Source organism: Balaenoptera borealis, assembly GCF_965194805.1.
Source record: "Balaenoptera borealis genome assembly, chromosome: 6".
In the NCBI taxonomy this organism is placed as follows: domain Eukaryota; kingdom Metazoa; phylum Chordata; class Mammalia; order Artiodactyla; family Balaenopteridae; genus Balaenoptera; species Balaenoptera borealis.
Genome location: NC_138863.1, coordinates 89226101 through 89249980, shown reverse-complemented (window position 1 = coordinate 89249980; position 23880 = coordinate 89226101). Strand labels below are relative to the sequence as shown.

At 35.0% G+C, this 23880-nt stretch overlaps 1 protein-coding gene across 1 annotated transcript in view; it reads right to left on the bottom strand.

The window, feature by feature from the left end:
- The window catches only part of LRP1B (LDL receptor related protein 1B), a 1905856-nt gene that overhangs the window by 603566 nt on the left and 1278410 nt on the right, over nucleotides 1–23880 (bottom strand). Inside the window, exon 33 of the mRNA XM_082395829.1 lies at nucleotides 12506–12655. Coding sequence (XP_082251955.1) covers nucleotides 12506–12655 — 150 coding nt within the window. The remainder of the gene's footprint in view (nucleotides 1–12505; nucleotides 12656–23880) is intronic.

The following is a 23880-nucleotide window of genomic DNA, read 5'->3' as shown; positions in this document are numbered from 1 at the left end:
ACAATAGTTATTGAGATAAACAGTGCAGCATAAAGGATAAAAGCACATTATTAAAAAATATTTTTTTTAAAGAAATGCATACATATGATAAAAATTGGAGCATTCTGTATAGGCTTTTTGAACCTATTTTCAATTAAAAATATATTCTATTGAATGGCTCAAATCAATATATAGATTTACCTAATTTTTAATAGCTGCATAATATTTCACTCTATATGAACATTTCATGATTCATTTGGCTAGTCCTTTATAATACACATGTAGGTTTTTTCCCCAGCCTTTTCTAATTACAAGTAACACTTCAAAGTATATTCTTGTATACATCTCAGTGCACATACATCTTAGTGTTAACTATAGCTACAAGACACAGTCCTGGAAGAAACTCAAGCTTTAAAGACTAAGAATCATGCATTTGAAAGCTTGCTACACTATTTATTAACCAGGTAACTCTGAGTGATTAATTTAGGCTGGCTGAATCTTGGCTGGGAGCTCTGGAGTAAGCAGTGCTAGTAGTACCTCTCTCAGGGGACTGTGAGAATTACATGAGTTAAGATTTGTAAATTAAATACTAGAATGCTTTATTTATTTAGACTATCAATTATTATCATTAAAGAGAATAATGCTATTAGGCCCAACTGTGATAGACTACCTTTAAGAGACTAAAACATTCCAAACATCAAAGTTTTTGTTTTGTTTTGGAACTCTTTCACTTGTGCGTGTTTTAGGGTATTCTTTTTTTTTTTTTTTTCTTCTTCTTCTTAATCTTCTTCCACGAAGCTGTTTAGTTCCTTTGAGAACAAACATTATTCAATACGGCTCTTCTTTTCTTGCATTTCTAGATACACATGTATGTAGAATACATGTTGGAAATGATTGTTTTATACACTTAATCATGTTATTCATTTTCTTCCCTATACAATTCAAATCCTTATATTTCAAAGTATTTTCCTTTAATATTTATTTCTATATATATTTAAATTGTACAGTATATTTATGGTTGTGATCATTCTACATAAGCATTTGCCTGCTTTGATTGAAAATATATTTTGATTGCTGTGGTAGAGGTTTGGTGTGTAGATGGTCATTGTTTTATTTATTCATACATTCTACTGTTACATAATGAAATGTACTCAGTGCAAAGCATCTTGCTGTGTATCATGAATGATGCATATATGAATAAAATGCAGTCCCAAGTCACGGAAAAGTGAGACATTTTCACTCATTAGAAAAGACAAAGAATATTCCACTACATTAGAAAAATACAAAGGGGTTCAGAGAAGGGAAACGTTTCAAATCACTGAGGTATAGTTGAAGTAGGCCTTGAAAGGTGATATTTCACCCATTAGGGTGGCTGATAAATAGGGAAGGCAGTCAAAGAACAAGGAATAGCAAGACAAATGGAAATAAGTAGGACATGATCAGATACAGGGGAACAGTTTGCCTGGATGTATTGCAGCTGAGGGGTAGAGGAGGATCAAATGAAAAGTATAGTTATGATAGGGGAGGCTCTTCCTGGTAATGGAAACCACACTTAACTTGAATCAGGATCTCTGAGCTTGAGTCTCAGAGGACAGTGTTTTCACAAATCTTACTGACCCTATTTCTTTATCTATAAGGTGGGACAAATAATGCTTTGGGTTTTAACAAAACTTATTGACCTTAAGTTTCATTTATCTATAAGGTAAAACTAATAATATTGTGACAAACAACTTCTGGTGAATGAAAAGGAGAGAAAAAAATGAGCATTTCAGAGTAAGTTGTGAGTGCTTATTCCAGCCTCTGAAATATTAGGGCTAAGGAGGGGGTGGGCGGGTGCCACAGGAGGTCTGAACCTTGCAGGTCTTAATAGTTTGGGGACCGGAGATATGAAAAGTGGGAAGAAGTTGTTTTAGTAGCCCAAATAAAATGTTAGCATCTAACTAGACTGTGAAAGGAAAACAAATAAACAACAAAACAAATAAAGGGGCAAAGCTATCAGATATAAAAAGAAAACTGGCAATCCAAGGAACAGCCAAAGGGAGGGAAGATTAAAAGAAAGAAAAGGAAGGAAGGGAGGGAAGAGTCTCATAAGAAGTAAGAACTCCTTTGAAACTAAGTTTCAGCTTCTTTGCACGTTCAGAGGGAGAAAAATATTCAGTAAGCTATGATTAAAAACAAAACAAAACAAAAAAACCTGCACTTGACAACATGTAAAGTGGACTTGCCTTGTACAAAACAGAGGAAATGACTTCTTAAGGTGGGCTATTGAAGTCAAGAACTTTCAAGTTATCAGACTCGCCACCTTTTAATAAGAATATAACATACAGAATCCTTTCAGACTAGATTTCAGTGTGAATCTGCAAGTGCTCAGTCTAAGGATCTTAGCAAGACTAAATGCACCAGACTTACAGCCTGTCACTTGCTATCATTTATAATGTTTCATAGATGTCATGACAACTTGCCATAATAATTTATCTTAGGAAGTAAAGTAGAAAAAAGAAAGGTTTTTGATGATTTCTGCATGCCAATTTTACTGGGTTGTTTATTGTATACACATTTTTCACATTTCTATTATTATTTATAAAGTATGTTATTTGTCTGAGGAAATATTCAAGTATGCAAATTGAGTGCTAGATACGTTTTATTTTTAATAAATTCTGAATGTCACTACACCCAATAATTTGCTGAAAGAATACAGATACAAACGATAAAAGCATATCATTGAGAAATTAGTGGAGTGAGCTTAAGTGTTAGTGTAGGTAAAGACTAATTTTTTTTGCCATTAAGCTTAGAGTTTTTTTCGGTCAGCAAAGAGATTAGATGATTGTGCTTTGCTGTAGAAACTCCAGTGGGAACATGCAAAACATTTAATCCCCAACAATATTAACACTGTATTCATTCTCAAGCAAATAAATATGACCTTCTCTGATATTCAGACAGTTCTGGAAGCATTTTAATCTGACAGCCTTGGTTTCCCATGGCAAACTATCCATGTGCTGAGAATGTTCACAGCACCTATTATGATGACTTCAATTTTGTGAAGTGAACCTATGAAAAGTATGAACAAATGTCCTTAAGGGGTACATTTGGTAAAGCCTTTCAAGGTCTCCCTAAAGGGAAATGATTATTTTGTTAACACTGATTTAAAATGAAGTGTTCATAACCAAATCAAGAGAAGACAACTTTTTACTCGTTACAGGGCTGAGTTTGTTTCTGATAAGAGACTGAAAATGCACATAGAATATGCCTTTTTCTCCTTCTTGATCGAGCCTAACTGTAGCCAAAGTTCAATAACCTTCTAATATTTACATATTAAGCCTATTCTGGCAAATTGCTACGTGAAACAGATCAATAGTATAATATATTTAAACTGTGATTGATAACACAGAAAAAGTCAACTGAGAGGGCTTAGGTATTCATAGAAAATGTGTAGGGTTTGTTTTGTGTTTTGTTTTGTTTTTTTTTTTGCCTTTACCTGTGATTCAAAGCTCCTTTTATTTTAAAGAGAAGTTTGCCAATTTTTGCAAGTGATTCTAAGATCAGATGAGTGTTGAAGTCAGTTACTTAGATATTTATAAAAAGTACAAACCTATTCTAAAACAATTAATTTAAGCAATCCTATGTTGCAAACATCCACCAAATTCTCAACTAAAAGTCAAAACAATAATTTTGCCCAACTTCTAAAACAGATTAGTAAGAACTCTGATTAACATAACTTCACACATAAATTTTATTTTTAGCCAGTCTTTATTGCTTCTCCTATATTAATTCAACTTAGATAATAGTTTATTTTAAACAATTTCCTGCACTCTGGATCAACCCATTAGTGACAAAATCATACAAGTTTTTAAAACTTTGTAGCTCATATGGTCAAAGTTCATGTTTTTGCAGAGCAGAAAATTAAGGCATAGAGTTCAGTAGTTGTCCCATAGCCACAGCTGGTTAGCGAATAGTAGGAACAGGAATCTAAAGGACACTTCCTCAACTGACAAAATAACTTTGAAGATCTCTAAGGTTGCATTTAATTATAAAAGTCTATGATTTGACAACCTGGAAGAAATGGACAGATTCTTAGAAATGCACAAACTGCCGAGACTGAACCAGGAAGAAATAGAAAATATGAACAGACCAATCACAAGAACTGAAATTGAAACTGTGATTAAAAACCTTCCAAAAAACAAAAGCCCAGGACCAGATGGCTTCACAGGTGAATTCTATCAAACATTTAGAAAAGAGCTAACACCTATCCTTCTCAAACTCTTCCAAAATATTGCAGAGGGAGGAACACTCCCAAACTCATTCTACGAGGCCACCATCACCCTGATACCAAAACCAGACAAAGATGTCACAAAGAAAGAAAACTACAGGCCAATATCACTGATGAACATAGATGCAAAAATCCTCAACAAAATACTAGCAAACAGAATTCAACGGCACATTAAAAGGATCATACACCATGATCAAGTGGGGTTTATCCCAGGAATGCAAGGATTCTTCAATATACGCAAATCAATCAATGTGATACACCATATTAACAAATTGAAGGAGAAAAACCATATGATCATCTCAATAGATGCAGAGAAAGCTTTTGACAAAATTCAACACCCATTTATGATAAAAGCCCTGAAGAAAGTAGGCATAGAGGGAACTTTCCTCAACATAATAAAGGCCATATATGACAAACCCACAGCCAACATTGTCCTCAATGGTGAAAAACTGAAACCATTTCCACTAAGATCAGGAACAAGACAAGGTTGCCCACTCTCACCACTATTATTCAACATAGTTTTGGAAGTGTTAGCCACAGCAATCAGAGAAGACAAAGAAATAAAAGGAATCCAAATCAGAAAAGAAGAAGTAAAGCTGTCACTGTTTGCAGATGACATGATACTATACATAGAGAATCCTAAAGATGCTACCAGAAAACTCCTAGAGCTACTCAATGAATTTGGTAAAGTAGCAGGATACAAAATTAATGCACAGAAATCTCTTGCATTTCTATACACTAATGACGAAAAATCTGAAAGTGAAATTAGGAAAACACTCCCGTTTACCATTGCAACAAAAAGAATAAAATATCTAGGAATAAACCTACCTAAGGAGACAAAAGACCTGTATGCAGAAAATTATAGGACACTGATGAAGGAAATTAAAGATGATACAAATAGATGGAGAGATATACCATGTTCCTGGATTGGAAGAATCAACATTGTGAAAATGACTCTACTACCCAAAGCAATCTACAGATTCAATGCAATCCCTCTCAAACTACCACTGGCATTTTTCACAGAACTAGAACAAAAAATTTCACAATTTGTATGGAAACACAAAAGACCCCGAATAGCCAAAGCAATCTTGAGAACGAAAAATGGAGCTGGGGGAATCAGGCTCCCTGACTTCAGACTATATTACAAAGCTTCAGTAATCAAGACAGTTTGGTACTGGCACAAAAACAGAAATATAGATCAATGGAACAGGATAGAAAGCCCAGAGATAAACCCACACACATATGGTCACCTTATCTTTGATAAAGGAGGCAAGCATATACAGTGGAGAAAAGACAGCCTCTTCAATAAGTGGTGCTGGGAAAATTGGACAGATACATGTAAAAGTATGAAATTAGAACACTCCCTGACACCATGCACAAAAATAAACTCAAAATGGATTAAAGACCTAAGTGTAAGGCCAGACACTATCAAACTCTTAGAGGAAAACATAGGCAGAACACTCTATGACATACATCACAGCAAGATTCTTTTTGACCCAGCTCCCAGAGAAATGGAAATAAGAACACAAATAAACAAATGGGACCTAATGAAACTTAAAAGCTTTTGCACAGCAAAGGAAACCATAAACAAGACCAAAAGACAACCATCAGAATGGGAGAAAATATTTGCAAATGAAGCAACTGACAAAGGATTAATCTCCAAGATTTACAAGCAGCTCATGCAGCTCAATAACAAAAAAACGAACAACCCAATCCAAAAATGGGCAGAAGACCTAAATAGACATTTCTCCAAAGAAGATATACAGATTGCCAACAGACACATGAAAGAATGCTCAACATCATTAATCATTAGAGAAATGCAAATGAAAACTACGATGAGGTATCACCTCAAACCGGTCAGAATGGCCATCATCAAAAAATCTACAAACAATAAATGCTGGAGAGGGTGTGGAGGAAAGGGAACACTCTTGCACTGTTGGTGGGAATGTAAATTGATACAGCCACTATGGAGAACAGTATGGAGGTTCCTGAAAAAACTACAAATAGAACTACCATACGACCCAGCAATCCCACTACTGGGCATATACCCTGAGAAAACCATAGTTCAAAAAGAGTCATGTACCAAAATGTTCATTGCAGCTCTATTTACAATAGCCAGGACATGGAAGCAACCTAAATGTCCATCGACAGATGAATGGATAAAGAAGATGTGGCACATATATACAATGGAATATTACTCAGCCATAAAAAGAAGTGAAATGGAGGTATTTGTAATGAGGTGGATGGAGTTAGAGTCTGTCATACAGAGTGAAGTAAGTCAGAAAGAGAAAAACAAATACAGTATGCTAACACATATATACGGAATCTAAGGGAAAAAAAAAAAAAAAGGCCATGAAGAACCTAGTGGCAAGACGGGAATAAAGACACAGACCTACTAGAGAATGGACTTGAGGATATGGGGAGGGGGTGGGGTGAGATGTGATAGGGTAAGAGAGTGTCATGGACATATATACACTACCAAATGTAAAATAGATAACTAGTGGGAAGCAGCCGCATAGCACAGGGAGATCAGCTCGGTGCTTTGTGACCACCTAGAGGGGTGGGATGGGGAGGGTGGGAGGGAGAGAGATGCAAGAGGGAAGAGATATGGGAACATATTGTATATGTATAACTGATTCACTTTGTTATAAAGCAGAAGCTAACACACCATTGTAAGGCAATTATACTTCAATAAAGATGTTTAAAAAAAAAGAAGTCTATGATTTAATCACATAAAGAAGGCTACTAATATATATATCCCTTGACATTCAAGAAGAACCTGCCATGTTAACTTCAGAATTCCCATTTACAAATACCATGGTAAGAACAATTTCCAAAGATCATATTTACCACGGAATGAAACAAAAAGAGTAGATATATACTTGAATCTCAATGGGAATACTGTACATACAATGGAGTAATATATGAGCTAATGAAAAAAAAGCTCATTAGGTGTGAGTGTGGGGTGGAGGTTTAAATTCAAACCCATACCCCTTGTAGTGCCCAGGACTCAAACTCTTGCCCTAGTAAAACTTGACAAATTACTACATGACACGTTTTAATGGACTGTATTAAGGTCACCTATGATTGAATAAGATGCTGACCACTAAATCCACAATTGCCATACAGACATGCAGATTTCTTCAAGTTTGCTTGAATAATTCCTATATCCTCATTTTTATTTTAAATCTGTGGTCCGTTTGCCCCAGGTCTTCCCTTCCTCACCCTAAAGGTACAAAATACAGCTAAGTTACCATCTTGCTATTTCCCGAATTCCATCTTAATTTTCTCCAAATATTATTCAGCCTATTTCTGCCAGTACATTTGCTTTATTTGTGTATTTTCTTTCAGTTCCATGAATTGATTTTTCTAACTTTCTCTTCAATGTGGATACAATATATGCAGTCTGCTCTCAAACTGCATATGCTGACAGTGAAAAGGAACAGTATGTTAAATATAATCCATAAATAACCCACAAACACTCATTTTAGTCAATAGTTTTAACCTCCTTCTCCTCTTAAAGGCAGTGAAGAGCAACTTGATTAATTTGCGATTTCCTCACTGTCTCCTGCAGACATTAATGATCAGGAAAATGCCAAATGTTATGAGGAAAAGGTGAATAGAAACAAACAAAAAAGTTCTGTATCTGAAAACTAGGTAATCAATAGTTAAATATAACATAGTTGACTATACACTATTGTATAACACAAACCTCTTGGACATCATGTAAGAAAATGTTTTAGAGTAAACTTATTATATCATGAAACTGAAATATATTTATAAAAGAAAATTATTTAAAAAGAACTGCTAAATACTGAGAAAAATTATCTAAGAAAAATAAGTAGTAGATATAATAGATATTTTATTTGTTAGCTCTGACATTTGGAAAAAGAAAATTGACAAGGTCATTCTTTAAAATCGGGAAGAATTTGATGTTTAAAGTTTATAGGCTAGTCAGCTTATATCAGCTAACTGGAACGGTATTTTAGTTAGTTTGGATTGCTCTAACAAAAATACCATAGACTGAGTGACTTAAACAACAGAACTTTATTTCTCACAGTTCTGGAGACTGGAGTCCAAGATCAGGATGTCAGCACTTACTTGCTGTAATCTCACACCGCAGAGAGGCAAGCTCTCTGGTCTCTTCTTAGAAGGACACTAATCCCATTATGGAAGCTTGAATGTCATGACCTAATTACCTCCCAAAGGCCCCGCCTCCTAATGCCATCCCATTAGGGCTCCAACATATGAATCTGGGGGAACACGAACATTCAGTCCAGAGTAAACGGTGTTAAGAGTCCTCATCAAACAGCCATTGTATACGATGTGTAAATCACTTCTGACCAAGTGACTCACTGGAGAAAAGGTGAATCACAGACAATAGTGTATTTGAACCATGGTCAACTTAAAAGATGTCTAACCTGGTAAATTATCAGAATCACCTGTGAAGGTTTGATATAATTAAATTACTTTAAAAATATTTTTAAAAAACAAAGCATTTAAAAACATAACACAAAATCTGAAAACCAAATGAACAACTAAAACAGTTTTTGTTGGTTCACATTCCTTCATTCTTCTGGGCCATTCAACCTAAAACCTAAAATTTTATATACTTTTTTACCTTTTTATATCCTTTTTTTATCTCTTTTCCCTGCTTTGTCCTTTTTTTCTCTTTTTTTGGTCCTTAACAGTTACCTATAATTCTATGCATTTTCCATCCTCCTTAGTGTGTCTTCCTTGCTTTTCTGCAAATTTGATGAAGTTAGGATTCTCACCAACATATATAGCAGTGCCTGGCATATGGTAGGCACTAGTGAATATACGTTGAAAGAATGAATGGAAACGAGTGTCCATTGCTGTTAGGGTGCAAGCTCTACATTTAGAAGTTACATTTCCTTATCAACAGTTGAACTCAAATAAGAAGTTGACCTCACATTCGTATGCTCTTCATTTGTATATACCTCAGGCAGAATACAAGGTCTGGTCAAACAAGATCACAAAAGCTTGGTGAGAAATCATATGTCCGCTCACATCTGTAAATTATGCCAGCTCTCCCAGATTATTATTATTTTTCTCTACCAAGTCCCCTCCAATGGTACAACTGCGCATTAGCTGCCTTAGCTCCATCCTTTTCACTCTACAATTCAACATCACCAGCATAAAAGATGACTGAACCAGAGGTGGTAACTAGGTGGTGCCACTGGGATGAATCAAGCACACAGATGATTGTTGTGGTGTTTTTGTTATTTGTTAGTTTTCTTGGTTTGTAGAGTGTTAGCCTTCACAGTTAGCCTATATGTGCAGTAGGTTGGCCTGCATAGTATTTTTGTAATGTGATAATTTTGTAACATTTTTAAATTTCGAGATTTAAAAAACAACAACAACAACAACAACAAACCTAGATTTCTTGCTTCTCATGAAAAATGAAATGTCTGGCACAACCTGTTAATGTTCCTTATGGCAAAAAATAAGTGGAAGTGAGAAGTGTTCTACCTCAAGTGGGCCATTAGCTTTCTCCGGTTTTATACTTTCTGCCACCCTCAAGTAAGTCTAGATACTGAAGTCTAGACTCAGTTGCTACTTACTATTATGTTGAACCACTGGATTTTATCACACCTGACACACTTTACTATTTATAACTTGCCTCACTCTATTAAATAAGTATTTGAATTTGTGAATCTATTCATAAATGAATGAGTTCTATAGATGGAATTACATGAATTAGTTATCTATTGCTGTATAACAAATTAACCCCAAAATTCAGTATCTTAAAACAATAAACATTTATTGTCACATAGTTTCTATGGATCAGGAATCTGGGAGCCACTGTGTGGGTGGTGCTGGTTTGGAGTCTCTCTTGAGGTTGCTGTAATGCATTGGCTTTGGCTGAGTCAACTGAAATCTTGACTGGGCTGGAGGCTCTGCTTTCAAGATGGCTCACTCATATGGCTATTGACTAGAGGTCTCAGTTCCTTGCTGTGTGGACTTCTCCACTGGGCTGCTTGTGGGACCTCATAACTTATCACCTGGCTTTGCCCCGAGTGAGTGACCCAAGAGAGAGAGGGCAAGGAGGAAGGCTCATGCCTTTTATGACCTCATCTCCAAAGTCAAACGCCATCACATTTGCCTTATTTTATTCATTAGAAGTGAGTCACTAAGTCCAGCCTGCACTCAAAGGGAGGGAAGTTAAACTCTACTTCTTGAAAGAAGTATCATAGGGTTTGTGAAACTTAGATGTAGCAATCTTGGTCTTTGGGTCTTGGACTTGATTGAATCATCAAATAATTGCTTTATTTTAACCTAGGTATTACCAAATACCTACTGCTTTACCTAATTTTAATATTTCAAAGCTCCTTTCAGTTTATTTTGTATATACTATTCCAAGTAAAACTGGGAACCCCCCAGTTACAAGTCATAACATTTTAAGTTTAAAAAATTGTGAAATGTTTCCAAAGAGATTATTAACTCAATTTTAGGAAAACCACTCCTAAATTTTAGTGAAACACAAACTTTCAGTTACTTATCATCCATCACCTAGGTAGTCTGAGGAGCTGGCATATAACTGATCATTTCATATTACAATTATTTCTTTGTTCCTGGATGTGCAATTTCAGTATCACTGTAGGCAAATTTCTTCTTAAACATTTGTAGCTGTAATCATCAGTAATCCCCTGGATAGTGGTAAGGTTCTCCTTTTTTTACCTTTTTTTATTGTCTTTTTTATATGACTATACTATTCAGCCTCAGCAGGAAGCAGGTCATCATCACACTTTATACCATCCCCAAAGAGAAAGAGTAGAGAGGTTCTGAAAGAAGGGGGAATCTGAACAGAAGGGCAAATCCAGAGACCAGCTAGGGAACTTCAGAAAGTAGAAGTTCCTCTCCTGCTTCTCTATGGTGATGTCCTTTACATTTTAAGCCTTCAAACTGCAGATATATTTTGATATGTCCAGTTAATGTATTGACAGTAGAGGTATTAATAGGTTTCTTTATTTTTTATCTTTCAGTGTTAATCAAATTATGGTGGCAGGGAGAAGTGCAGATACATAACAATTCACTTGTTAAAAGAATTTTAATTTACTCAAGATCGGTTCCCATATGGCACTGATGTCAAATAAGATTCACAGCTCTGATCCAATATATGCTTAATGATTTCATCCAAGCTTTGTCTCTTCTATTTTATTAGGAAACAAAACTAACTGACTTTATTTTTTTGCTAAAATGGACTACTCCATTTTTTGAGATTTTGTTCATAGCATTGACTTCTGTAAGTTTAGTACTCATTTCCTACTCATAGCAGGGTCGGTAGCAATCATGTTAGCAGAAATAAATTTTTATAAAGCCTACATTTTTCTATGAGGCAATGATTTTTATAGTATATAAAGTTTGTGATATATATATGTGTATATATTCACTAAAAGTCAATGACATCTCTTGAAATGTTATGACATATTTTTATCATGCTTCCTCTAACTTACTGGGTTCCTTGGCTATATTATTTACTAGTTTGGGTTGATTTCACGAAGTATATTGGAATTCAATTTTTGAAAACGTAGTGTGGGTGTTGACTGGGGATTGTTGCAGTTTACCAAACCACTTTCAGAATTTAAACTCTGCTGTTTTTACTCAGGTGATTAAAAAAATGTAAAAATACACATACAACAAAATTTTCTTGTTAACTTGGTAAAGCTGGGTAATACAAAATAACCTTATTTTCTTATTGCCTTATAAGACAATTGTAAATAAATCCTACTCTAAAATAACCACTAGTCAGGTATAATCTTTGTGTGTGTGTGTGTGTGTGTACATATAAAGAATTTTTGTGGAAGAATAATTTAAATCATTGGTCAACAACACTGTGGCCTTGTTTCTTCAATTGTCTATGTAGATCAATCTATCCTTTATAAGCAGAGATAAGATTTTACCTTATTGTGACAAATACACAAGGTCCTTGCACTTTAGAACACTATAGTAGAACACAGAAAATAATCGTAAAATAATACCAAAAATAATAATACCCCAAGAATCAATAACAGTGAAGTTATTATTGCTAATAGCACTAAGTCACTGATCTGGATAATCTTTTAAGTTTGTTTGCTAAGGTTAAAAAAAGAAAAAGAAAAGAAAAACTCTCCTAGAGATGTGAAATTTGAATGTGCTTCTGGTGTTAATGGAGCAGTCTTTTCTAAGCTTTAACAGGTCATAATTAATCAACCCCAATCAATACAAGCATCCTAGCTATAGTACCACTGTACTTACCCATGATGGTTAGGGCTGTAGCTTTTGTTAATTCTTCTTTCATTGACTCTATTACTTCTAAATTACCACCATCCAGGTTGCATCTGTTTATGGTTCCATTTCCTGAACTGATCCAATAAAGTTTGTTTTCCATGTAGTCTATTGATAGTCCTGTAATTAAATTATACAATTTAAACATAACGGTAGCCACTTAAATTGTAATATTCACCTAGCACTGGGTTTGGGGGGAAAAATCAGTTTCAGGCTTAGATTTTTGTCTTTAAAAATAAGATCTGGCTAACAGGAGGATATACACACACTGTTTTAACTATTAGTCAAATAATATACTTCTAGAGACACAGTGGTTATCTCTGTTATCATAACAATTTTATGACATTAAGAGGAATGACTGTTCCATTTTACAGATAAGGAAAATAATACCTAGAATAGTTAAGAAATCTATTTGAGGCCATAGCTAGTAAGTGGACATTCCGGAAATTTTAAGAAAGTTTCTGTTTCTAAACTGAGTGTCTGCCCTCTTCATTACGCTGCTTTGCCTCAGAAAGTTTTAATGTGTAATACTCATTTGGGATACTTATTAATGATATTTATAATTTCTCCTTTACTTTTAGTAAAAGTTACTTTAGAAAGTTATAGATTTAAATTGGTGTTTTCAGTAGTTTTCAAGTAAATCCAAAGGTAGGAGAATTTCAACAATTAGTAATTTCACTGAAGCATGGCAGTGAATTGGGCTCATATAGGAGATGCCATTGAGAAACACACCATACAGCAAATAAGTGAACCAAGCCAATGGCTTAAGACCATTGTACTACTACATGGCACAGTGTGTCACTGTAAGTTAGCTTTTTGTAGTTTATGAACAATTACATACATTATAGGGGTGTTCATAGTTTTCAAAGGTATCAGGACATGTAAATTTTGATGCCAAGGGTATACATCTAATTAATTACAGGCATTCTCAGTAGGCTTATGATCTAAATTATAACAGTAACACTGTGGCTCCATGTTGGTCTTCTGTGACCCACAACTACTTATGAAAAAGCACATGTGGGCACATCCTCAGGCATACAATAAATAAACTGTTTCTGGGATCTCCTTCACAGAATGTAGTGAACAAACTACAAAAAAGTCCCTTCCCTATTAAAAAAAAAAAAAATCTAGGATGAAGAAAAAGAAAGAAAGAGGAAAGGAAGACAAGAAGGAGGAAAGAAGGAAGACAGTTGGAGAGAATCATACGAGTTCAAGTACATTGAGAAAGTGATACCATATCCAAAATATTCTCAACTACAGTTAGTCCCAATCCAGAGAGTGGACCAGTTTTCAGCAAGTAGCAATAATAAAATAAGCCTATACAATATACCAGCTATTTACTGACTTATTGGTATGTTTTCTTAACAAAAGTCTGGGAGGTTCACCAGAAAAATCACAATGCATAAAATTAGACACTGCAGGGATAAAATTTTCAGATTTTTTTTTTGATAACCACTGTGGGTAATTGGCTTTAATTACTATGAAAAAAATAATCAAATAAAAACTGTCACAGCCATATTCTATGATATAATATTTTCATGGTAAAAATCATTCATCATTCAATTTTTTTTATGAGAGAAAGTTTGGTTATTCTACAGATACTTCCTAAGCCACCTCCATCTATCTTTTCTGGTATTAATAAATCCTGGTTTAGACAGCTTAATTTTCAGATGTGGTCTATTTTACCTTCTACTTAGTTGACCATCTAAAGCACATAATTCCATCTTTAAACAGCAATGAAGCATATCTTTACTATAGATTTATGGTACAAAATATAACCCCAAACTTTCTACTGCCAAATTTTCAGCAAGTATCAAATTAATGAATACATTTATGAAAAATTCCCTTTAAGAAAAGTTACCTATCTCCCTGTGTATTCCAAACTTTACCTCTCAATCAAGCCAAACCATCAGAGTGTTATCTGCATTTTTAGATTGCTAAGTTTTTGTCCCTCTCTGAATCTCTTGCTGAATTGAACTTTGGCATTGTGCCCTTGGTTTAAATGAAAGATGGTATAAGAAGTAGCCATAGGAAACCCACTGTAATACTTGCCAGGGTATAGTATCTGAAATAATATATCACAGTGTGACCTCTTTATATAAGGACCCATGGGAGAAATCTCTTTCAGGACTCAGTGCCAGAAAAAGCTTTATGCAGAAAATATAAAACTGTAACTGATCATATTTCTGTCTTTGCTTTGGCTGCAAAGAAACTGAAGAGTCAGATTTGTGACCCATCTCTGGCAATTGTAAAGGAATTGCATTTATACCATAAACTTCACTTCTGGCTTCAACAGGCTAATCGATAATTTTCCTTCACCTTGATTTTTAAAATCAATATTCTTATCTGTTCCATCTTAGGGAATGTGTTTGTATAAGTTTCTTCAACTCCTTTTTGTAAGCAGAGGGTACATACTGAATACACTCAACTCCAGATTAACCCACAATATCAGAATTTTCTCATCTACCTAAAACTCTGCAGTTTCTAGACCCGAACTTAGGTTTTGTAAAGCAGTTATAAAGAGCAGAGAAGTTGCAGAGTTTGGGTCAGAGTTCCCCAGTTTTTACTACTGAACATCTTTGTTCCTGGACTGTGCATGCTGAGAGGAAAGAAGCTGTTGTCACTGTGAGCTTTTCACCTTCAGCGCTGAGCGTGATGCCTAGAGCAGAGAAGAAAATTTATAAACACTGAATGAAGGCGTGGGTTATTTAATTAACTCCACTAGGAAAATCATAAGTTGTCTTCAAGGAGTTCTGCCTAGTAAAGTTGAATTATCCCCACGACAGGTTTTTTCTAATATACGACTTATGTCCATGTATTATGAAAATAGGTAGGAAAGGCGATGATTCAATAGAGCTACTTGGTATGGCTTATATTTTTTTACATCAATGTTAATACAAAATACTTTAGGATTAATAGTTTTAAGGTTTACAGGAAAAAAAAATTAAAGTTCCTATTTTAATCTATATATGTATGTGATATGTCACCTAGCCACCTACATATACCTTCTCTCCTGTCAGATATATTAGCTTAACCCCAGAATGCCCTTGAGCATGTTTATTTCCAGGTGTTTACAAGAGAATTGAAATATTTTAAAAATCCTATTATGAATTCAAGAAACTGATGATATACGTTTTAAATTCATAGATGAGCATGTTTAGAAGTACATATTTATAAACTTCATTAATATAAATGTTTTTACATAAAATTTTTAAACTTTGTTATTACGTTTAGGTCTTAATAACATTGAAGAATTAATTGGTATCCATCTATTGGAATAATTTCTGAGTCAGATCTCTGTTGTGCTATTTCAAAAGATAAATCATTAAGCAGTAAACTAATAGTGGTTTTGATGCAATTGAAGCTACTCAGTGATTTTAGCACACTAAGTCAAGAGCCATGAGAAAACAGATCAAATATAAGCATGTCTATAAATCTGTCCTGGAACCTGTGCAGAGAAATATAATTACGTCTGTACTAGAAGATCCTCAGAATGGGTAACAAAGATTAAAAAATCTTCAAAAGCGCTGTAAGGTCTGTCTGAAGAATATGCCATTAGTAATATAGAGTCATTTCTGCCAGACATATTTATTTTTAAAATCATCTGGATCTGGTAATCAAAAGAGAAAATCAAGATTAAATAATATAATAGGTATATCAATGGAAGGAAAGTCATCACCTAAACTGAAAAACCTTCATGAAAAGAAAAACCTACCTTTTTACCTATCTTTTCTATTATAAAAATGCAGAGGTAATCCATCTGCTTTGATTCTAACATTCGTTATTTTAAACCAAAGATTTCACTTAATATTTTATTTGAACATTTTGATTTAAACCAGCTTATTTTTTAATTTAGACAATGTAACTTGTGAAACTTATGTAACTGCTCTCATAGTAGGAACATTCCATACACTGATATAAGACACAACTACACATTTTTAAAAAATATAATCTAACTATATTTTCCAAATATCACTAAAAAAATTAAGTCCATTAAGCTTTAAGTGTTGTTACAATTGAGACTGGAAAGTTCATTTTTATGTGTCTCATTTCTTTTCTTTTTTATATCACTCAAAATAAAATCAATATACCATGCAATGTGGAATTAAAACAAAAATGCAAATATATAGAAAAAATTTTTTAAATTGAGGCTTTCTAGGGATAGTAACTATCTAATTTTTTCCATCACTTGTCAGATTTAATTTCAAAATTTTCATCCCTAGCAGTGCATTATAACTATCTGGAAAGCTATTAAAAATACCGATCCCAATCACAGAAATTCTAATTTAATTGGTTTATGTTGGTCCCAGGCATTAGTATTTTTAAGAAATCTCTCCAGGTCATTTTGGAATACAAAATTTAAGAAATTTCTTTTAAACACTGCATATTTTTATAATCTTTTAAATTTGAATTTAAAAAGTTCAATGAGGCCTTTTAAATTTTGCTGGAAAGTGGGTCATGATGAGATCTTTGGAGACAGAGGAATACTAAAGATGTAGATAGGGAAAAAAACATACTATGGATATTTAAATGTAGATGATTAACTTCAAGGCCTCTAGACACGTATAAATAACATTGAAATCTTCTAAATATTTTCTTTGTAGTGTTATCTTCAGACAATAGAACACAACTTCTGCTTCTGGAATTGTGAAAGTTGTAGAAACTGGCTATTGAAAACACAAAAAACGGGAAAATATTGTAAAGTTGTATGGCCTACTATACTTGTAGAATAATTATATTGTTCTGGGTATTCCAAAATGGAGATCTTTCCAGAGTACACCAAAACAGCCATGATTATTCCTGGGGCAGCACTTTCTCTGAAACATTGAACTTTTAGCTTCAAAGGACCATTGTTATTCCATGGAGAAGTAGAATAGGATTAATTGCCTACTCACAATTAGGCTATCTCAAGAAATGTTTTATCCCTTCTGAGAATACTTAGATTTTGTAAGTTAAAGAATAAATATCCTGACTGGTGTGAAGTGATACCTCATTGCAGTTTTGATTTGCATTTCTCTAATAATTAGTGATGTTGAGCATCTTTTCATGTGCCTCTTGGACATCTGTATGTCTTCTTTGGTGATATGTCTATTTAGGTCTTCCACCAATTTTTTAATTGAATTGCTTGTTTTTTTGATATTGTACTCCATGAGCTGTTTGTATATTTTGGAGATTCATCCTTTGTCTGTCGTTTCATTTGCAAATATTTTCTCCCATTCTGAGGGTTGTCTTTTCGTCTTGTTTATGGTTTAGGGGGTTGGGGAAGGGGAAGCTGCGGCGAAGTGAGAGTAGCATCAACATATATACACTACCAAATGTAAAATAGATAGCTAGTGGGAAGCAGCAGCATAGCACAGGGAGATCAGCTCAGTGTTTTGCGATGACCTAGAGGGGTGGGATAGGGAGGATTGGAGGGAGGCTCAAGAGGGAGGGCATATGGGGATATATGTATATGTATAGCTGATTCACTTTGTTGTACAACAGAAACTAACACAGTATTGTGAAGCAATTATATTCCAATAAAGACCTATTAAAAAAAAAGAATAAATATCCTGAGGAAGCCCAAATTACTGTTTGTGTCCCTGGATTCTCTCTGAAGTGAACACAAATATTAACTGAGCGTCTAAGCGTCTCTGGGTTGATCTGACAGAAGGCTAGGTAGCCTTTAGTGGCTATACACTCACTTCACCATTGTGAGGTTGTAATAATAAGAATAATTGCCTCATATCCTAGTGTCTGGCACATAGATGTACTTAATAAATGCTACCTATTTATTGGTAGTATAGGTTTTTGTATTTCCCTTTCAAGTTAAAATCCTATTTTTAAAATTTACAACCATCTCTCTGGTAATCCCTACAACTGATAATTTTGAGATAATTTAATAATGAGAAATACTCAGATTGTGCACTTAATTTTTAATACAGTATTTTCTCAATTATACAGATACATCAAAATTAGATATGTTTGTTCTATGAAAGCCAATCAGAAATATGCTTCAGCCTGGGACAAAGTATTTGCAATCCATATATCCATCAAAAGACTAGGATCTTGAAAAGAACTCTCAAAACTCAATAGTTTAAAAAAAATCGAATTATAAAACGGGGAAAATAAATGAACAGAAATCTCACAGAAGATATACATATGGCAAGTAAGTACATGAAAAAGATCTTCAACGTCACAGGAAAATGCAAACTAAAATGACAATGAGTATCACTACACACTTATAAGAATGACTACAATAAAGCTAGTGACAAAAATAAATGCTGGCAAAGATGCAGGAAAAAACTATATCACTGACACATTGCTGGTTGGAATATAAAATGGTACTGGAATGGTTCTGGAAAAGAACTGGGCAGTTTCTTATGAAACTAAGCATATTATTACCATAGGTCCCACTAATTGCACTCCTGGGAATTTATCCCAGAGAAATGAAAATGGATGTTCACACAAAAACTTGTACATGAATGTTTATAACAGCTTTATTTGTAGTAGTCATGAAATGGAGCAGGACCCTATGGGCCTCCTGGGCACAAAAGCCTTTCTGTGTCCCCTTCCCTGAGTTCCAAAGGGCAGGTTCAAACAGCTGCTAATCAGGGAAGGGAGGGGATGTGGAGATAAGGAAGCAGTCAAGAGACAATAGTGCAGTCTTGGGGCAGCGTCCTGGTTCCCCCTCAAGGGACACACATAACATTATCTTTGAGCTCTTCTGCAGAACTAAAGCCCCCACCAAATGGAAGACGTTACCTGCTTGACGAAGCACTCTTCATTCCAGAGGTCTGAACTGAAGGAATGCGGGCCCTGCACTTACCATACCCTGATCTTAATCAGCAACCCTGCCCCAGGACTATAAGACTCCTCACACCGCCACCCCCCTCCCCCGCAAGGTGGAGACACACAGTTTTGAGGGCATTAGCCTGCTGTGGGCCCCCTTTGCCTGGCAAAGTTATAAAGCTATTCTTTTCTACTTCACCCAAAACTCTGTCTCCGAGATTTAATTCAGTGTTGGCATATGGAGGCCAGATTTGGCTTCAGTCAAAAAATGGAATCATCCCATTTCCTTCAACAGGAGAATGTTTAGGTAAACTGTGGTATGCCATACCATGGCATACTACTCAGCGTTAAAAAGGAAAGAAAACAACAACAACAACAAACTACTGATACATGCAACAATTTTGATGACTCTACAAGGATAAATGCTGAGTGGAAAAAAGTCAACCCAAAAGCTTACATACTGTATGATTCCACTTACATAACATTTTAAAATGACAAAATTTTAGAAATGGAAGATAGTGTGGGGAGGAAAAAAAGGGGGAGGAGGGGGTAGGTGTGGTTATAAAAGGGCATCAGGAAGGATTGTTGTGATATTGGGATTATTCATTATCTTATTTTGCTTTTTTTTTTTTTCCATCCACTTATCCACAGAACTCGGTTCAGTTTATTCAGTATTTTGACTCTGATATTGGATACAGCAACCTGTACATGTTATAAAATTGTACAGATCTAAATATACAAACACACAAATGAATACTAATAATACATAATCTGAATAAGATTGATGGATTATATTAAGGTCAATATCTGAGTTGTAATATTTTACTGTAGTTTTACATAATATTCCAATTGGGGAAAATTAGATAAAGTATACATGGAACCCCTCTGCATTATTTTTTATAACTGCATGTGTATCTAAAATTACCTCAATAAAAATTTCAATTAAAAAATATTATTCAACAAAAAGTTGAGTATGTAGGGCATCAGAATATGCCACTCCAAAATAGACCTCTTTGGTTTAAAGATTATTTTGTCCTGGAGATAATTAAGAAACAACAGACACCAAAAATCAAAGCTCTCTGCCCTCCCTTTTTGCTGAAAGCGGGCTTAGCCTCTTAATCACCAGAGACAGGTCTAGATTTACCAGCCCAGAGACAGCAATGAGAGGAATCTACGTAACAAAAGTTACCGAAATGACCCTTATCTTTCCTTAGTTTTCCTCATGTATTTACCTTCTCATAGTACGCCTTCCTAGAAAGACTAAAACCTTTTTCCTTTATCTTTTTATTTCTCTACAAATTTATTGTTCTTTGGTAAGATGCTATATAAGCACAAGTTCTAACCACTCCTTTGAGTTACTCTTCAATGAGTTTCTCTCACATGTATGTGTGCTATGCGAGTTAATAAACTCTGTTTTTCTCTTTTTAATTTGTCTTTTGTCAGTCTAATTTCCGGGGCCCTAGCCAGAGAACCTAGGATAGAGGAAGTAATTTTTTGGTTTTTTTCTTCTACTGCAAGTATCTATATCGCCCTTATCTTAACTTGATCTAAAGTATTCCTTGAAATAATCCTCTCAATTCACTCCACTTTAAGAAGTCACTGATGGGGCTTCCCTGGTGGTGCAGTGGTTAAGAATCTGCCTGCCAATGCAGGGGACATGGGTTCGAGACCTGGTCCAGGAAGATCCCACATGCCGCAGAGCAACTAAACCCGTGCACCACAACTATTGAGCCTGTGCTCTAGAGCCTGTGAGTCACAACTACAGGGCCCACGCACCACAACTACCAAAGCCTGCGTGCCTAGAGCCCATGCTCCGCAACAAGAGAAGCCACCACAATGAGAAGCACCCGCACCACAAAAAAGAATAGCCCCCACTTGCTGCAACTAGAGAAAACCTGTGCTCAGCAACGAAGACCCAACACAGCCAAAGATAAATAAATAAATGAATTAAAAAAAAAAAGTCACTGATTACACACAGTTACAGACCTAAGTTAATTAGTTCCTTATTGCTTATTGTATCAAGTTAGGATTTCAGCATCTCCTCCATTCTCCCTCACATAAATCATTTTACTTGGGACAATTTATCTTATATTTCAAGCTCTTAATGTCCCAAGCTGTTACTTGGGACAATTTATCTTATAGTTCAAGCTCTTAAAATTATGTGCCTTGTGAAAATAACATGTAAAATTAGAGGAAAACCAGAGTCAGTGACAGTTTATTTCTTAAGAAGTATTTTGTTCTAAAAGATCATTTTTATAATTTCCCTAAGCTATATTTATAGCTTGATAGGTAAAATAGAGCAAACTATTTTTAAAAGCACTGAATTGTGTCATTTGAATATTTTAAAATTATAGTTCCTGTCAATATTATCCTAAATATTCCCTTGTATTAGATATTTTTTCCCCAGACACACAGAATAATTCAGTTTTTTAGATATATCATGATTTTGTGCCTTTTAAGCCTGTTTTTTTTTTTCTACTAAGAATAAGGAAAGCCCCTTCTTCCGTCATACCTTAAAAACAAAAGCATATGTTTCCTTCAAGGTTCAGTTGAAGTTACAAAATATCACTGATTTGGTTACAATTCATTCCTCTATTTTTCTTTCTCACCAAGAATTAGTTGTTCAATTTTTATAGTGTCTAATTACATTATCTTTATGGTGTCTAGAAACAGTACTCACAAACAATATTGGTTTTTGTTGTTGTGTAACTCTACTAAAGGTCTCATCAAATGGTTTATATTTCTGTCTTTTTCCTTTACTGGATTATGACTTTGATAATGTGTCCCAGGTTTTATTTTCAGAGTCTGGAACCTAGTATACACTTCATAAACTTTTTTTTTTTATACTTCATAACATTTGAATGAGTAAATGATCAGATTAAAAAATGTAACAAATTTAAATTATTTGTGTGTATATGAATGTGTAATTTTAATATCAGTTTGTTAATTCTTCCATTCTTTTTGGTAACCTATTATTATCATTTCTTTTGGGGTGCATAGCTCTATATGTTGATTAAGCTTCATACATAATAAATGTAACTGTGCTGAGTAATAAGTATATATATAACTGCATTACATCAAGCAAGGTAACATATCCAGAAATTTGTTTTAACCTTACTTTTAAAAATTGAGGTCCTTGGGACTTCCCTGGTGGCGCAGTGGATAAGAATCCACCTGCCAATGCACGGGACATGGGTTTGAGCCCTGGTCCAGGAAGATCCCACATGCCACGGAGCAACTAAGCCCATGTGCCACAACTACTGAGCCTGTGCCCTAGAGCCCGTGAGCCACAACTACTGTGCCCACGTGCTGCAACTACTGAAGCCCATGCACCTAGAGCCTGTGCTCCGCAACAAGAGAAGCCACCACAATGAGAAGCCCTCACACCACAACGAAGAGTAGCCCCGGCTCGCTGCAACTAGAGAAAGCCCGCATGCAGCAACGAAGACCCAATGCAGCCAAAATAAATAAATATATTTACAAAATAAAAAAATAATTATTAAAAAAAAAAGAAATGAGAAATTGTCATAAATTAAAAAAAAAAATTGAGGTCCTTGAGTTCTTTTGATATGGTAAACAGTGTTTATGAATATTATCCATGAATAGATTTTAAAATCCACATATAAGGGTTAGAATGATTAAACAATAAAAAAATGTTTGGTAGGTTTCAAGAAGGTGTACTTGAAGGTTGAGTAAACAAATGACTTTTGGTTGAGATTACATTTATTTATTTTTGGCTGAGTTGGGTCTTTGTTGCTATGCGCAGGCTTTCTCTAGTTGCTGCGAGCGGGGGCTACTCTTCCTTGTGGTGCGCAGGCTTCTCATTGCGGTGGCTTGTTTTGTTGCGGAGCACGGGCTCTAGGTGCGCGGGCTTCAGTAGTTGTGGCTCGCGGGCTCTAGAGCACAGGCTCAGTAGTTGTGGCGCACGGGCTTAGTCGCTCCGCGGCATGTGGGATCTTCCCAGACCAGGGCTCGAACCCATGTCCCCTGCCTTGGCAAGCAGATTCTTAACCACTGTGCCACCAGGGAAGCCCTGGGATTACATTTAAAATGAACAGAAAACATCAACAAAATAAAATATATAGTTATACTAGATTCTTAAGAATAAGCCATGAAGGGTAATGCTGATTGACAAGCCAATATGCTTTATATGAGGCTTGAGGGATAAAATTCATAATATATAAACATTTTAAACACTGAAATGTCTTTAAGTAGTAAATTAAAGTCCCGTTTTGTAAACTGCTCTAAGCATTTAATGTATCCAAGACTGAGCAATAAATCTTGATTGAAAATATTTAGTTCAACAATGTATAATGGGAATGTTGATTTGTATTTAACAGAAACAAAGTTATTTAGCCCAAACTGCCTGAAGGCTGCAATTACTTGGTCTTCAGTGATACATACTCATAAAATGCCAGGTTGGGTGTTTTGATAAGATCACTATGGACTTCTCTTTCAAGTATGTCATGCATATGGATTTAATAGAAAACAAGTAAGGGAAATCCAGTGAATTAAAATATGAAAACAACTCCACACACTAGAAGGCCTAGTATATCAGTGACATTACTGTTTAA